The sequence below is a fragment of the Dasypus novemcinctus genome, chromosome 5, assembly GCF_030445035.2.
Source record: "Dasypus novemcinctus isolate mDasNov1 chromosome 5, mDasNov1.1.hap2, whole genome shotgun sequence".
NCBI classification, from domain to species: domain Eukaryota; kingdom Metazoa; phylum Chordata; class Mammalia; order Cingulata; family Dasypodidae; genus Dasypus; species Dasypus novemcinctus.
In genome coordinates this window covers 153,389,305-153,406,336 of record NC_080677.1, presented here as the reverse complement: position 1 = coordinate 153,406,336, position 17,032 = coordinate 153,389,305, and the positions used below count along the sequence as shown (strand labels likewise).

Here is a 17,032-nt window from a genome sequence, read left to right as displayed (position 1 = left end):
ATGAGGTGCAGAGGTGCCCAAAGATGTACTTACCAAATCCAATGGATGTGTCATGATGATGGGAACGAGTGTTGTTGGGGGGGGGGAGAGGGAGGGGTGGGGGGGTGGGGTTGAATGGGACCTCACATATATATTTTTAATGTAATATTATTACAAAGTCAATAAAAAATAAAAAAATTAAAAAAAAAAATGTCCTTCTTGTTGGAATGTAGTTTTTCAAAGTATCCTCTTATGATAGTCTTTATTTCAGTGGGGTCAGTGGCGATATCCCCTTTCTCATTTCTTATTTTGTGTATTTGCATCTACTCTCCTTTTTTCTTTGTTTGTCTAGCTAAGGGTTTGTCAATTTTATTGATCTTCTCAAAGAACCAGCTCTTGGTTTTGTTTAATTTTTCAAGTGCTTTCTAATTTTCTATTTCATTTAGTTCTGCTCTGATCTTTGTTCTTTCTTTCTTTCTTCTTCCTTTGGTGTTTTTTTTTTTTTTTTTTTTTTTTTTTACTAATTCCTCCAAATGTGCTGTTAGGTCTTCAATTTTAGCTCTTTCTTCTTTTTTGATGTATGAATTTATGGCTATTAATTTCCCTCTCAGTAGTGAGTCTCTTATAGCTAGCATATAGATAGCTCATTTTAAAAATCCATTTTATTAGTCTGTATCTTTTGATTGGGGACTTCAATCCATTAACATTCAATGTTATTACTGTAAAGGCATTACTTACTTCCTTCATTCTGTCCTTTGTCTTTCCTTTGGCATATCTTATTATTGTTTGTCTTTTTACCCTTTAATTTACCTTCTCTAATCTTCATTTCTACACTCTTCTTCAAGTCTCTTGCCATTGTTTTTGTTTTCAGGCTGCAGCGCTTCCTTTAATATCTCTTGTAATTCTTATCTTTTGGTAACACATTCTTTCAGGTTTTGTTTGTCTGTGAAGACTTTACACTCACCCTCATTTTTGAAGGATGATTTTACTGGATACAGAATTATTGACTAGCAGTTTTTCTCTTTCAGTACCTTAAATACGGTGTACCACTTTCTTCTCACCTCCATGGTTTCTGATGAGAGGTCGGCATTTAATCTTGCCTATTTTCCCTTGTATGTGATGCTTTGCTGTTCTCTTGTTGCTTTCAGAATCCTCTCTTTAACTTTGATATTTGTCATTCTGAATAGTAGGTGTCTTGGCATTGGTCTCTTCAAATTTATTCTGTTTGGAGTGCATTGTCCTTCTTGGATATTGCTATTTATATCTTCCATAAAAGTTGGGAAGTTTTTGGTCATTATTTCCTCAAATATTCTTTCTGCCCCCTTTTCAGTCTCTTCTCCTCCTAGGACACTGATAACACATATGTCTGCATTTCATGTTGTTGCTCAATTCCCTGAGAACATATTCCATTTTTTTCCATTCTTTTCTCTTTCTTTTTTCCTGTCTTTTACAGCCTGGATGTTCTGTCCTTAAAATCACATATTTTTAATCTCATCTATTGTGTCTTTCATTCCCATAAGCTGTTACTTTTCTTTCCAGGCTTTCAAATTATTCTTTATGTCCAGTCAGTGTCTTCTTAATATCCTTTATCTCTTTAGTCCTATTTTCCTTCAACTTCTTTAATTGATTTAGGAGATTTGTGTGATTATCACTGATTAGTTGTCTTTAATCCTGTCTCTCATCAGTCTATTTGGTTTGTTCCTTTAGCTGGACCATATTTTCCTGTTTCCTAGTATGGCTTGTAATTTTTGCTGATGTCTAGGCATCTGAATATATTGGTGAATTGACTCTGATGGTCAATTTCTCAATTTCTCTCTCTTGCCTATTTTTTTCCCCCAGACCTTTTATGATTTTTGGTTCAACTTATTCTAAGTTTTAAAAAATAGTCAAGCCTAATAAGTTATCAAAATCAGTCCAGGGACTCACTATTGGAATGCAGGTATTCTCCCAGGGTTGGGGCTACAGAGTGACCTAAAAGCAGTTTTTCTCCTTGCAGTTTCCTAGCCAGCCAGCAGATGGCGCCCACTGATGAACCTTTCCATGGAGGTGTTTCTTTTAACCTTTGCTTTTGGTGTTTCTGATCTTTCCAGAGCCAAGATTCAAAGTGAATTCTGCTTGCCGAATTCCCTGAAGAGAAACACTCTGAGTCACCCTCCCTCTTCCCTGTAAGAGCCGACAGGGAGGAAGAGGTCTGTTCCCCTCTCAGCTGCAGTGAGCCAGGGGCTTTATTCAGGCTTCATGTCTTATGGGTAAGATATGGGAGCCCTTCTTGGCTACTTTGCAGTTTAATAACTCAAGTTTGTTGTTTTGGGTTCTTCATCTCTCTGTCCCTACCCTTGTAGGAGTTATGCAGCACTGTCCTAGTCTGTTGACCACCAAAGTAGGTCCCTTGGACAGCTTTTGGCTCTTTCTCCATTGTTTTTTGTGAGAGAGTTGATACCCTGCCTGTCTATTCCAATGTGATTTTGCTGGAACTGTTTCATTTTTAAGATTTTTATTTCTTTATTGAGATTCTCATATTGTTCATTCATTGTTTTCCTGATATCCTTTATTTCTCTGTTATTTCCTTCATTTCCTTGAGAATATTGAAGATCATTTTTAAAAGTCTTTTTCTAGAATGTCCACAGTCGTGTCTTCTTCATTGATGGTTTCTGGATTTTTATCCTCTTCCTTTAGATGAGCCACCATTTCTTATTTTTTTCATTTGTCTTGTAATGTTTTATTGAACACTGTCAATTTTAATATTTTAAAGTGTTAATTCTGGGATTTAGCCCCCAACCTGTCTGTTGAGTTTGTGTCCAGTTGGTGTTATGACAGAGGTTTTTTTTTTTAATTTTTTTATAAAGGGTATTTATTTGGGGTAGGTAGCTTACAGATACCAGGCCATAAAGCATAAATTACTTCCCTCACCAAAGTCTATTTTCACGTTTTAGAGCAAGATGGCTGCCAACATCTGCCAGGATTCAGGCTTCCTGGGTTCCTCTGGGCTCAGCCCCTGACAGATTTTCTTGATGTCAAGAGTCAACAAAACCAACCAAACTTATATAAAACACATCTTTCAAAGTTTCTGCAAATTGGGTCTGTGTTTGCTGGTGCTTTCCTACTGAGTTCATCCTTCCTGTCATGATCAGTCCGAGGCAATTGCAGAGGGCAGAGTCCTCCACGCCTTTACTGAGCTTGCCTCTTGTCCTCGGCTTGTGCTTGCTGGTGGTTTTAGGAATTCCCCTGTCTAGAAGGATTTGAATGCCCCCTCTACTCCCTATGGAATAGAAGTTCTCCCTCTTCCAGGTGCTCTATTGTAGGAATTAAAGCAGGTAAATCTTTGCCCCAAGTTGTTTGACTTAACTGTTTTTTACACTGCTTTAGCTGTCCCAAACTGTTTTTGTCTAGAGAGAAAATTCTGGGAGGGACAAGCCTGAAAGGAGTTTCCTTGGTCATTCTTTCCAAGCTGGAACAAGACCAGGGACTCACAACCAGGCAGGCTGCCTCCACACTGGGCTGGGGGAATGGTGAAGGAAGAGCCAGCAAGGGTAACAGGAATGTCTCTTGTGATTTGAAGCTGCATTTTCTTGATTTGGCACTTGCCCAGTTAATGCAGCCCTTAATTTGTTTTCCATAGTTTTGAGGAAGGCTACTGTTTCTAAGAGTCTTGTGCTACTTTTGCCCAAGGGGGTTTGGAACAATAACTCCTCTCAGATCTAGGTCCCTAGGGATCTGAAGTAGCTGATCAAAAGCAATAATCCGGGAAGTGGATTAAGTGATAAAGTGAGTCAAATGCCCATATGGGTACCTGTGTGGCGAACTGAGTGCCCACATGAGTGCTTACATGGCGAGCTGAGTGCCTGCATGGTGAGCAGAGTGCCTGCATGAGTGCCCACATGGCGAACCGAGTGCCTGGGTGATGAGCTGAGTGCCCATGTGAGTGCCTGCATGTGAGCCAGTGCCCGCATGGCAAGCCAGTGCCTGCGTGGTGAGCTGAGTGCCCATGCAGCAAGCTGAGTGTTCATGTGGTGAATCACTGTACAAGTGAGTCACACAGCAAGATGATAATGCAACAAAAGAGAGATGAAGGGGAGAGTCAAGGTGAAGCACAGCAGAGACCAAGAACTGAGGTGGCATAGTTGATAGGGAACCTCTCTTCACATCAGTGGTGGCCAGGATCAGATTGCAGTGAATCCTAGAGGAGAAAGATGAGAAGAGAAGCTAAAAGAGAAATAGATACAGAAGATCACACAGCAAATGGACACAGACAGGAAAAACATCAGGGAAAGGGGAAAGGGAGGGGAAGAAAAAAAACTTAAAAAAAAAAAGACAATGATCAGCATTCTGATCAACTGCCCCTGGATCTTGGAGAGTGAGTTCTTTATATTCCACTCTGGTACCAGCAAGCTGCACCAGGAGCCAGGAGTGTAGACCTCACTATTGCCTGCTAGAAGGCTGGGGGTTGGAGCATGGTAGCCACAACTCAGAGGGTAAAATTCACTCATAATTTCCCAAATTTATAAGCCTCTTCTTCTTTCTGTTCCCTGGATGCTGCATAGATTCTGCAGTTTCAAAGTAATTGATTCAGACAGTTCCTGCCAGAGCAATAGTTGTTCTGGTGGAGAGGCTTATTCCCAGAGCTTCCTACTCCTCCATCTTCCCACAGTACTCTTTTATATTTTTCATTCCTATTATTTCTCATTGGGTCGTTAAAATATTTCTTTTACCTGTTTTATAGTGCTAATATTCTCTCTCTTACTGTGTGTGTTTGTGTATTCTTGGGCTCATTCTAATAATTTTGCAATTGGGACATATTTTTTAGTTTGTTATTTATCTTTTTTTTTTTTTTCAGTATGGCATTTGGTGAATACACCCTGGAGCACTGCCACACTATCTTTTTTTGATTCTTTTTTTTTTGTTCTTCTTTTTTTTGAATAACAGCTTTATTGAGATATAATTCACATATTATATAATTCACCCATTTAAAATGTACAAGTCAACAGTTTTCATTGTCCTCACAGAGGTGTGCAATTATCACCACAGTCAATTTTAGAACATTTTCAACACCCCAGAAAGAAGCCCATACTATTAGCAGTCACTCACATAACAGTTCTTTTTTTGTCAAGTATAGTAACATTTTTATAACATAAAATTGGCCATTTTAACCATTTTTAACCAATTCAGTGGCATTACTTTCATTTACAATGTGGTGTTACCATCTCCACCACCTGTTAATAAAACCATACAGTGGTTACCTGAATCTTCCCTTACTGTGACTAGGCTGGTGTGGGAAGGCAGCCCCCACGTCTACCCCACCTGTGGCTTCACTAACTCCTGGGCTCACTTTACCCTCACCTTGCCCCACAAGGCTGACTGCTTCCTATCACCGTGTTTCTCTTTTTATAATGGTTGTATTTTTCAAGTGTTAAGATGCTTTGGCCTGTGAGCTGATATGCTCGTGGGGTGTCAGCTACTCTATCTGATAATTTATTATTAGGAAATGGCCAAAAGCCAGGCCCAGTCTTTGTCCCTCTCAGGAGGTTTGAGAGGAGGTGACTGTATTAGTTTTCTAAGACTGCTGTAACAAAGTACCACAAACTGGGTAGCCTACAACAATAGACATTTATTCTCTTACCATTCTGGAGGCTAGAAGTCTGAAATCAAACTATCGGCAGGGTCATGCTCCCTCTGAAAGCTCTAGGAAAGAATTCTTCTTTGCCTCTTTATAGCACTTGGTGGCTGCTAGCAATCCTGGGCATTCCTTGGCTTGTGGCTGCCTTACTCCAGTCTCTATCATTCAACGGCCTTCTTCTCTGGGTTATCTGTCTTCACATGGCCTTATTATAAAGACACCAGTCATTGAATTTAGGGTCCAACATAATCCAGTATGACCTAATCTTAACTTGATTACATCTACAAAGACCCTATTTTCAAATAAGGTCAGATTCACAGGTACTGGGAGTTAAGTACCTGTGAAGGGTGTCCCTTTTGGGGGACACAATTCAACCCAGGATAATGTTATTAGCCTAAGTGTAGAGATCTTCAGAAAAAGAGAACCTGTTTTATTCTATCTTATTTTTGTTACTCTACTAGACAACTCACCAGCTCAGGCGTATACTTATTATCTCTTGGGGAAGAGGCATTGTTCTGATTCATAATCAATTAGCTTTGGAGGGGGAAGCAAGTGGAGATGTGGAATCCTGTTTTGCCCAGCATATGCTTTGCATACTTCCTTATCCCTGCAGGTTTTGAGGCTCCCTTGATATTACCTTTCTGATGTCCTAGGCCTAGGCTATTGTCCCAAGGTATGGGGAAATGGTAAGAATAAAATTTAGGAGTTTTTTTTTCTAAAATTTTTTCTAAAACTTTTCTTATGGCTTCTTTTCCCTTCTTCCCTCCCTACATTTCTCCTTCTAAATTCCCCATATATAAATCAAACTTCAGTTACCACTCGGGGTTTCTCATAGTCCTTCCCCCATTTTATCATTATTATTTATTGTTAGGAGTGTTTCCCATTCCATTTTGTGATTTGTAACCAAACTGACTTGTGTTGAATTCCGACACTTATTAGCTATGTGACTTTTGGCTAGTCGTTTAACTTCTCTCATCCTCAGTTTACCAACAGGTAAAATTGGAATAATGTATGTTAAAGGGCATATGTTAGCTTAAAAATGATGGAGCTTTTAATTTATTTTTATTCTTGGGTTTAAATAACTTGTGATGTAAATTAGGTACTTTGTAAGTGTATTTTTGTTTGTTTTGTCTAATTAATTGAAACGCAAAAGAGCCAAAAGTATTATTGTAGCTTCCAAAAGTGCTTGATTTACTGTGAGAAAATTGCTAAAGCATTAGATCAACAAAAATGAAATATAGTATGTGAATTTAATTGGGTGTGACTTTCTTTTTGGTGAGTAATAAAATGGTGTGGTATTTTTTCTGATTCTCTTAATGTTTTATTTACAGGGAAAAATAAAAATTTTCAACTGTAATTTAGAAGCAAAGTCAATAATAAAATGAAGCCAGCAAAGCACTTGCCTGACACTAGTAGCAAATTGGCAAATGTTCCAGGATTAAATGGTAAAAAAAGGCAACTTAAGTCACCAATATCACCTAAACCAAAAGAAAAAAATAGTGCAAAATTAGTACATGACAAAATCGAACCAATGGTCCTACGTTCGCCACCGATAGGAGAATCTGTCGTAAGGTATGCGTTGCCCATTCCATCAAGTAAGACAAAGGAGTTAATATCAGAAGAAGAACTGATCAAGAAAATAACTAAACATCTGAAGATGGTAAGATATTGGTCCTGTGGCAGAGTACCCCGTGATCACCCCTAGGTTTGGTGATTCACTAGGAAGACTCACAGAACTCAGCATACAGTCCTGCTGATGCCTAAGGTTTATTACAGTGAAAGGATATAAAGCAAAATCAGCACAGGGAAAATGTACATGGGATGAAATCTGAAGGAAACCTGGTATAAGCTATCAAGAAAACTCTCCCCTTAGAGTCACACAGAGTGCCTTTAATTCTTCCAGCATTGAATTGTGATAACACAAGTGAATTTTTTCTGCTGGGGAAGCTCATTAGATATTCAGTGCCCAAGATTTTTACTGGGTGCTGGTTAAGTCTGTACTCTCTGCCTAGCATGTACCAAAATTCCAGATACCCAGAAGGAAAACAGGTTTTGAGTATTGTCTATATTGTTTTTATGAATAGTTTAGGCACAGTGAGTCACTCTTGCCATTTAGCAAAAGTTGAGAACTTTTTGATATCCAGGTTCCTAGATAAGGTAAGCCAAAGGCCAATCTTCCAAGTAGGTCTTACTAAAGATAGGCCCCTCCTTGGCCTAGTACCGTCTGTGTTAACTCTTTTCTACAAGTTAGAAACTTTAGCTAAGTGTTGACAAAAATCCTTTGTTTGAATTTTTTTTTTTTTGCACATTGAACTAAGATTGAATTGTAAACGCACTAAACACCAAGTAAGAACAACAAAAAATAACATAAATATAAAAATAATACAGTTTGTCAAATTTCCAAAACACAAGTTTGCTCAAAACTTGAGGAGTTAGCTTAGAAAATTTCCTTTTAAAAATGTATTGCTTTCTTATCTCCTCTCTATTTTCCCACTTTCTTCAGAGGAGAAGATGAAATCAGTCAGACTCTAAGGAAAAGTTTGGTAGTAAGTGGAGCTGATGCTCTAACCATTTATAGATGGACACTTTTTCTTTTAGATACCTGTGAACACAGAAATGGAAGCATCACAGAGCATCTCTCCATTACTAGGGGCATAGGGTCAAGTACTATTGTTCACAGCTCCTTCTTCATGGTGATAAATGGGGGCATGGAAATGGAAAAGTTAAGTTTATGGCACTGCCAGTCGTAAGTCTTACTGCTAGAAAGGTTCTGGTATGGTTGATTAAATATCTTTTTATAACTTATAGGATTAATTTTAAACTATAAAAGTTTAATTTGCTTTTTTTTTTGATTTTTGGTAGGTTGTTTCTGCTTTGGAAGAAACCTATGGATATGATGATGTAAGTAGAAAAAAAAGAGTTGAGAAGCCTGAAAATGAAGAAGAATCATTTTTATCTGTAAGTATATGCAACCCTAATGTAGCAACATTAGCACTGCAAAGGCTGAGATTTTCTTTTGGAGTCTATATATGTTCTCAGAATGAATTCCTAATTGATAAAAATGATCATTTTGGGAAACTTGAAAGTAGTGTATGAATTTTTGCCAGCACCTATCTTAAAGTTTAATTAAAGAATACCCATATCTTGAATCTCCTTTTTTGAAATTTATTTTATTTATAATAGTCCATATATCCACCAAATATTTGACCCTCTTTTTTTTTTAATCCCCCCCTTTGTGGCGTTGTGCATGCTGTCTGCTCTCTGTATCCATTCGCTGTGCATTCTTCTGTGTCTGTATTTATTATTTATTTTATTTCCCCTTCCCCCTTGTGGCTCACTTGTAGTCTGCTCTCTGTGTCCATTCACTGTGTGCTGTTCTGTGTTTTTGCTTGCCTCTCTTTTTTTGTTGCGTCACCTTGCTGAGTCGGCTCTCTGCAGCACTTGTGGGCCAGGTGGTTCTCTGTGGCATATGGGCGAGCCTGCCTTCACAAGGAGGCCCTGGGACATGAACCCAGGGCCTCCCATATGGTAGACGGGAGCCCAATTGATTGAGCCACAGCCATTTCCCTCGAACCTCTTGTTAATGCTAATGACACTCCTATTTCATTTTTAATGAGGTGGTTGCTGTTGGTTTGAAGTGTATATATTCTTTATCATGTTTAGAAGGTATTCTTCTATTCCTAGTTAGCTAAATAAAAACAACAAAATAAATAAAGGAAGTTATTGAGTTTTAACAATGCCTCTTTGGTGTACATTGAAGTAATATAACTCTTAAGATGATTATATGGTTTCTCGCATTCAACTATTGATATGAATTGTTTTAACATATTTCTTAATATTCAACCAAAGTATAAATTTACACATAGAAGATTGCTCTTTTATTAAATAGTTAATTTTGTCATTGACAAGATAGAGTTTTATTTTTCTTTCACCTAATAAGAAGTCTTAAAGTAGGAAGTTCAGTGCTGTTTCAGTAAGTCAAGGATGTGAGAGCCAAAGGCTGTGCAATTCTCTTGGTAATATCCTTGTGGCTCATCATAAGATGGCTGTAGCTGGCCTGCTCTTTTGTCTGTGTTTTAGTTGAAAGTAAGGAGGAAGATGTTTTCCTCCATTTTCTTCTAGGAGCTTTATGGTTCTCGCTTTTATATTTAGGTTTTTGATCCATTTTGAGTTAATTTCTGTATAAGGTATGCGACAGGGGACTTCTTTCTTTCTTTTGGCTATGGATATCCAGTTTTCCCAGCACCATTTGTTGAATAGACTATTCTGCCTGAGCAGCATGGGTTTGAGAGGTTTGTTAAAAATCACTTGACCATTGATGTGAGGGTCTGTTTCTGAACCATCATCAGTTCAGTTCCATTGGTCTTAGTGTCTATCTTTATGCCAGCACCATGCTGTTTTTACCATTGTAACTAGGTAATATACTTCAAAGTCCAGAAGCGAGAATCTTCCAAATTCACTTTCCTTTTTGAGATGTTTCTGGCTATTCGGACCCCCTACCCTTTCAAATAAATTTGATAACTGTGTTTTCCATTTGTTTAAAAAATGTTATTGGAATTTTTATTGGGATTGATGTCTGATGATATTATCTCATAATCTGTAACAAATGTCCCACCATGGTGCGGTGTGTTGATGAAGGAATGTTGTATGGGAATTATACATATGTGCATGATTGTTTTTTAAGTTCACAACTTCTGTAATAAAAATATATTTTAGGGAAGCAGATGTGGCTCAAGTGATAAGGCCTCTGCCTACCATATGGGAAGACCTGGGTCTGATCCCTGGGGTCTCCTGGTGGAAAAAAAAAGAAGAGAAAGTGTGCCTGTGCAGTGAGTCAGTGCCCACATGGCAAGCCAAGTGCCTGCACAGTGAGCCAAGTGCCCACGTGGCGAGCCGAGTGCCCATGTGGCGAGCTGAGTACCCATGTGAGTGCCCGCATGGTGAGCTGAGCGCCCACATGGTGAGCCAAGTGCTCACATAAGTACCCGTGTGGGGAGCTGAGTGCCCATGTGGCGAGCTGAGTGTCCACGTGAATGCCTGAGTGATGAGCTGCATGACTGCACAAGTGTCCATGTGGTGAACTGAGTGCCCACGTGAGTGCCTGTGTAGTGAGCCATTGCTTGTGTGGTGAGCCAGTGCCCATGTGGTGAGCCAAGTGCCTGCACAGCAAGCCGCATGCCTGCATGGTGAGCCAGTGCCCATGTGAGTTGCGAAGCTGATGATGACGCAACAAAAGAGAGACGAAGGGGAGAGTCAAGGTGAAGCACAGCAGAGATCAGGAACTGAGGTGGTGCAATTGATAGGGAACCTCTCTCCACATCAGAGGTTGCCAGGATCGGATTGCAGTGAATCCTAGAGGAGAAAGAGGAGAAGAGAAGACAAAAAGAAAAATAGATACAGAAGATCTGTGAATGTGTCCATTCACAGATAGCAAAAACAAACAAACAAACAAACAAAACCCAGAAAAACACAGCAGGGCAGGGAGGGGGAGGGGAAGAGAAAAAAAATAATAGGGTGAGTTTGGGGGAAAATATACCAAATATAAGATATGGGTTAGAGTTAGTAGTAATATTTTGACAATGCTCTTACATGGTTTGTAACAAATGTTTCACAACAATGCAAGGTGTTGGTAATTGGGTGATATATGGGACCCCTGTAAGATGTTGTGCATATTTATTTTTTAAGTTCACAACTTTTACTACATACTTATTGTGTATGTATGTTCATGTATGATATACTTCATTAAAATTTTAAAAAAAGTAGGGAGGAAAGGCAGAGGGAAGGAAGAACTGAATCTAAATTCTCTTTTTAAAAACTGAATGACTTTATTTTACAAAAAGTAAAATACATTTTGATGAGTATTGATAGGTGTATACACATTTGTGTCCCATACATGAATCAAGATATGGAATATTTCCATCACTTCAGACATATTCCTTTGTCCCCTTTCAATTCACACAACCTTTTCCCACTGCAAGGCAGCCACTGTTTTGAGATCTATTAGCTTAGATTATTTTTGCCTTTCTTGGAACTTTATATACATGGAACTATATGTATGTGTTTTACATAAGGCATGAAGACATTCTCCTATGTTATCTTTTAGAAGCTTTATATCATAGTTTTAGCTTTTATGTATAGATCTGTGATCCATTTCAACTTAATTTTTATGTGTGGCATGAATAGATGTCATGGATTTTTTTTTCCATATGCTTATCTGTTTGTCCAGCATTATTATTTGAAACATGGGATTGTATAGCATAGTGACCCCTGTTATTATTTGAGACGTTTCCTTTTTTTTTGATGCCTTTTGCCAAAAATTGATTGAATGTCCAAGTGTGGGTCTATTACTGGACTTTTGATTCTTTTCCACTTATTTATTTATTTGATTTTTTTCCTATGCCAGCTTTATAGTAAATCTTGAAATCAGAGTAGATCATTGTTCTTTGTCAAAATTATTTTGGATATTCTAGATCCTTTGTATTCAGTTTTTACAAATAAGCTGCTAGGATTTTATTGGGATTGCAGTTACTTTCCAGAACAATTTTTAGGAGAATTGATATATTAAAAATTCTGAGTCTTCTGATCCATGAACATAGTCCATGTCTCTACTTATTTAGTTTTTCTTTAATTTTGTCCAGCATTGATTTTTATATTTTGGTATACAGGTCTTACATGTACTTAGTTAAATTTTTCTCTAAGTAATTTCATACTATTGTTTTATGATGCTACTGTTAATGGAATTATTTTAATTTTAATTTTCGAATATTTTTTTTTGCTAGTGTGTAGAAATAAAATTTATTGTTTTTTTGAAGTGTGTCATTCATACATGAATCTACATAAACAATAAGTGTATAGGAAAAGCTGTGAATTTATGAAACAAACATGCATGTCATCATACAGGGGTCCCATACATCACTCCACCACCCATACCATGCATTGCTGTGAAACATTTGTTGCAAACTATGAAAGAGCATTGTGAAAATATTACTGCTAACGCTAACCCATATCTTACATTTGGTGTATTTTTATCCCAACTCACCCAATTATTAATACCCTGTATTAGTATATTATATATCTGTTATAACTCATAAAAGAACTTTCTCATATTTGTTCTGTTAGCCACAGTTCATCTTCCACCACAGGATTCACTGTATTATACAGTTCCATGCTTTGACTGATCCATTCAAAGTGTATACTTCTTGGCTCTTCTTTTCATTATAGAGTTATCATCACCTCTGTCAATTTTAGAACATTTTCATTACTATGAAAGGAAAAATCCCATACCCCTTTATACCCACCCCCCCATTGTTGTACCTTAGAATTGATATAATATCTTCCTTGCCATTGCTGGGGGTACTATGGGCAATCCCCTATCCTTTGATGTAATTTTCTGTAATCTAAAACTTCTCTAAAAATAAAGTTTGTAATGAATTTTAAAAATATGCTAATGGTTCTAATGAAAAAAGTGGAAAATAAGCAAGATTAGATGGGTCATGTAAGGAGAGAGATGGAAATTCTAAGAAAGAACCAAAGAAAATGCTAGAAATAAAAAGTACCGTAACAGAAATGAAGAATGCCTTTGATGGGCTTATCAGTAGGCTGAATACAGCTAAGAAAAGAATCAGTGAGCTTGAAGATATGTCAATAGAAACTTCTCAAACTTAAAATCAAAGAGAAAAAAAGCTAAAGAAAAAAAGGAACAGCATATCCTAGAACTATAATACAATTACAAAAGGTGTAACATATGTATAATGGGAGTATCAAAAGAAGAAGAAGAAAGAGAGGGACAGAAGAAATATTTGATGTAATAATGCTGAGAATTTTCCAAAACTATTGAAAGATATCAATCCACAGATCCAGGAATGTCAGGGAACATCAATCAGGATAAATACCAGATATATCTACTTTAGGCATATCATATTCAAACTGGAAAATTAAAGACAAAGATAAAATTTTTAAAAAGCCACAGGAAAAAAACACTTTACTTATGGAAGAAAAAGGATAAGATTTATATCAAACTTTCTTTAGAAATAATGCAATCAAGTAAGAAGAGACTAGAGTGAGATGTTTAAAGAAAAAACCCCAACCAGCCTAAAAATAAAATATCAGAACTAGATGCCTTCACCTAAAATTCTATCACACACTTCAGTAAGAAGTAACATTGATCTTATAGAAATGATAATAGGAGAGGGCTCTCCAGTTTGTCTTATGAGGCCAGGCTACAGTAACCATATCAAAACATGGCAAGAACAGTACAAGAACAGGAAACTACAGATCAATATTCCTCCTGAACTTGGACCCCAAAATCCTTAACAAAATATTAGCAAATGGAAACTAAGATCATATAAAAGAGACAGTATGTTATGATCAAGTGGGCTTTTTCCCAAAAATGCAAGATTGGTTTAACAGTTAAAAATCAAAGGAGTAGATGTGGCTCAAGTCATGGGGCACCCACATCCCACATGAGAGATCCCAACTTTGGTTCCTGGTGCCTCCTCAAAAAACAGAATCCAACAACAAGAAAGAAAAACAAAAACAAAAACAAAAACAAAAAAGCAACAACAGGGCAGCTGATGTGGCTTGGTGGTTGAGTGCCAGATTCCCACATACAAGGTCCTGGGTTCAATATCTGGCCCCCGGTACCCCCCCAAAAATCAATAATGCAATTTACCATATTGAAAGGATCATGATTCAAACAAATTATTTGCTATTCAATGATCATTCATGGATACACATCATATATTTTCAGCATACTAGGAATAGAACTTCCTCAATTTTAAAGGGTTTCTACCAGGACTTTGTGGGAGATGGGTTGGAGTAGGTAGGCATTGTTTTCTCACAAAAACAATGTAGGTAGGGCAAAAACTGTCTGAGGGAGCTGCTTTGGGGATCTTCAGACTGGAAGAATACTGTGCATCCTCCAGAATTCAGAAATAGGCCCTTATATCTAAACTCGTGACTTTTGACAAGGTTATGAAACCCACCCACCTGGGCCAGAACAGTCTATTCAACAAATAATGCTGGAAAATATGGATATTCATATCCAAAAAAGGAAAGAAAACCCCTGACTCACACCATATACAAAAAACAACTCAAAATGAACTAAAGACCTAAATATAAAAGCTAGAACTATGAAATGCCTAGAAGAAAATGTAAGGAAACACCTTCCAGATAATGTGGCAGGAGGTAGTTTCTTATACCCAAAGCCTACTCAGTGGAAGAAAATATTTGGAAACAAGATGTTTTTGTTGTTGTTATTATTATTATTTTTTAAGAGGTACTGTTGATTGAACCCACGACCTTGTACATGGTAAGTAGGTGCTCAACCACTTGAGCTACATCTGCTACCAGGGCAAGGGTTTGATATGCATGTTATATAAAAAGATCATACAACTCAATGATAAAAAGATAAGCAACCTGTTTAAAAAATGGGCAAAATACTTGAATAGACATTTTTTCCAAAGAGGAAATACAAATGACTAAGAAAGCACATGAAAAAATGTTCAACATCACTAGCTATTAGGGAAATACAGAGCTAAACTATAATGAGCTATTATTTCACACTTAATATATAAAAAACCCCAGAAAACTACAAGTACTGACAGGATGTGGAAAAATAGGAACACTCAGTCACTGTGGTGGAAGTGTACAATGGTGCAGCTTGTCTAGAAGACAGTTTGGCAGTTCCTCAGGAAGCTAAATATAGAACTACATTATGGGGAAACGGACTTGGCCCAATGGATAGGGCATCTGCCTACCACATGGGAGGTCTGTGGTTCAAACCCAGGGCCTCCTTGACCCATGTGGAGCTGACCCATGTGCAGTGCTGGTGTGTGCAAGGAGTGCCTTGCCACATAGGGGTGTCCCCCGCATAGGGGAGCCCCATGCGCAAGGAGTGCGCCTCATAAGGAGAGCTGCTCAGTGCAAAAGAAAGTGCAGCCTACCCAAGAATGGCACCGCACACACAGAGAGCTGACACAACAAGATGACACAACAAAAAGAAACACAGATTCCTGGTGCCACTGATAAAGATAGGAACAGTCACACAAGAACACACAGTGAATGGACACAGAGAGCAGACAACTGGGGGAGTTGGGGGAGAAGGGGAGAAATCTAAAAAATAAATAAATCTTTAAAAAAAACTACATTATGATCTGTCAATCCTCCTACTAGGAATATATTCAGAAGAACTGAAAGCAAGGACACAAACAGGTATTTGCACACCGATGTTGACAGTGGCATTATTCACAAGTGCTAGAAGATGGAAACAACTATGTGTCCCTCAACTAATGAATGGGTAAACAAAATGTGGTATATTCATATGATGGAATATTATTGAGCTGTAAGAAGAAATAAATTGGGGAAGGACACGACAACATGTAGTAACTTTGAGGACATTATGTTGAGTGAAATAAACCAGACACAAAAGAATGAATACTGTATGATCTCACTACTATGAACTAAATAGCATGAATAGACATACGGAGTTGGATTATGGAATGTAGGTTGGTGGGAGATGGAATGTGGGTTGAGAAGGGGGAGCTAATGCTGGTGTATGTAAAATGTTTAATAAGGTCAATTGTAAATATGTGGTAATGGATGGACTTGATGGTAACACATTATCATGAATGTAACTAATATTGTTGATTTATGGATGTGTTTGTGGCTGAAGTGGGTAGTCTAGGGAGGTTAATATTAGTTGGAAGATGCTGGAGAATAATATAGGGATTGCATAACAGTGATTTTGGTGGTGGATGAGGAGTGTCGTTAATAATATAAATATAGGGATGTTCTTCTACTTCAAGACATTAAGAATATGGTGATACATGGGAAAATATAACTAATGTAACTTATAGGTTATGATTAAAAATAATATTGTAATATTTTGTAGGAAAAGCAAAGAAGGTACTATATAATGCTAAAGGTAAAAAAAAAGAATACGATGTTTAGTTTTGAGATATGAATATGATTAAGCATTTTTTCTTCTTCATTTTATTATTTACAAGGAGACCTTGATCATGTGATGTAACCAATCTGTGCTCATCTATGTATCTTTCTAAACACTGGAGGCACAATTGAATTTGTTTTTAGGATTAGATGAAATAAAAGTGCCTAGACAAAATTTTTTGGAGTAATGTTTTCATAACTTGTTAAGCTGCCTTTTGTCTGGTATTTTATTTTTTGAATTTGAAATAAAGTTTGAAATACAAAAAAAAAAATAAAATAAAAGAAATATTAAAGGGGTTTTTGCAAGCTGAAAGGAAAAGACAGGAGAGAGAGTTTGTAGGAGAGTGTAGAAATGAAGATTATCAATAAGGGTAATTAAAAGGGTAAAATAAATATAATATAATAAGGTATGCCATATAAAAGCCAAAAGATAAAATGGTTGAATTAAGTACTGCCTTTATAGTAATAACACTAATATTAATGGATTAAATT

The 17,032-nt window shown here is 37.3% G+C and overlaps 1 protein-coding gene across 14 annotated transcripts in view; it reads left to right on the top strand.

Moving 5' to 3' along the window:
- Positions 1-17,032, top strand: part of CCDC7 (coiled-coil domain containing 7) — a 568,294-nt gene that overhangs the window by 31,783 nt on the left and 519,479 nt on the right. For 13 of the 14 annotated variants that reach the window (XM_058297711.2, XM_058297712.2, XM_058297715.2 and 10 more), the window contains exons 2-3: positions 6,925-7,253; positions 8,456-8,551. In XM_058297711.2, coding sequence (XP_058153694.1) covers positions 6,975-7,253; positions 8,456-8,551 — 375 coding nt within the window. In that variant the 5' untranslated portion in view covers positions 6,925-6,974. Of the gene's footprint in view, positions 1-2,069; positions 2,229-6,924; positions 7,254-8,455; positions 8,552-17,032 lie in introns of all 14 variants that reach the window. The other variant, XM_058297708.2, reaches the window with a different exon arrangement.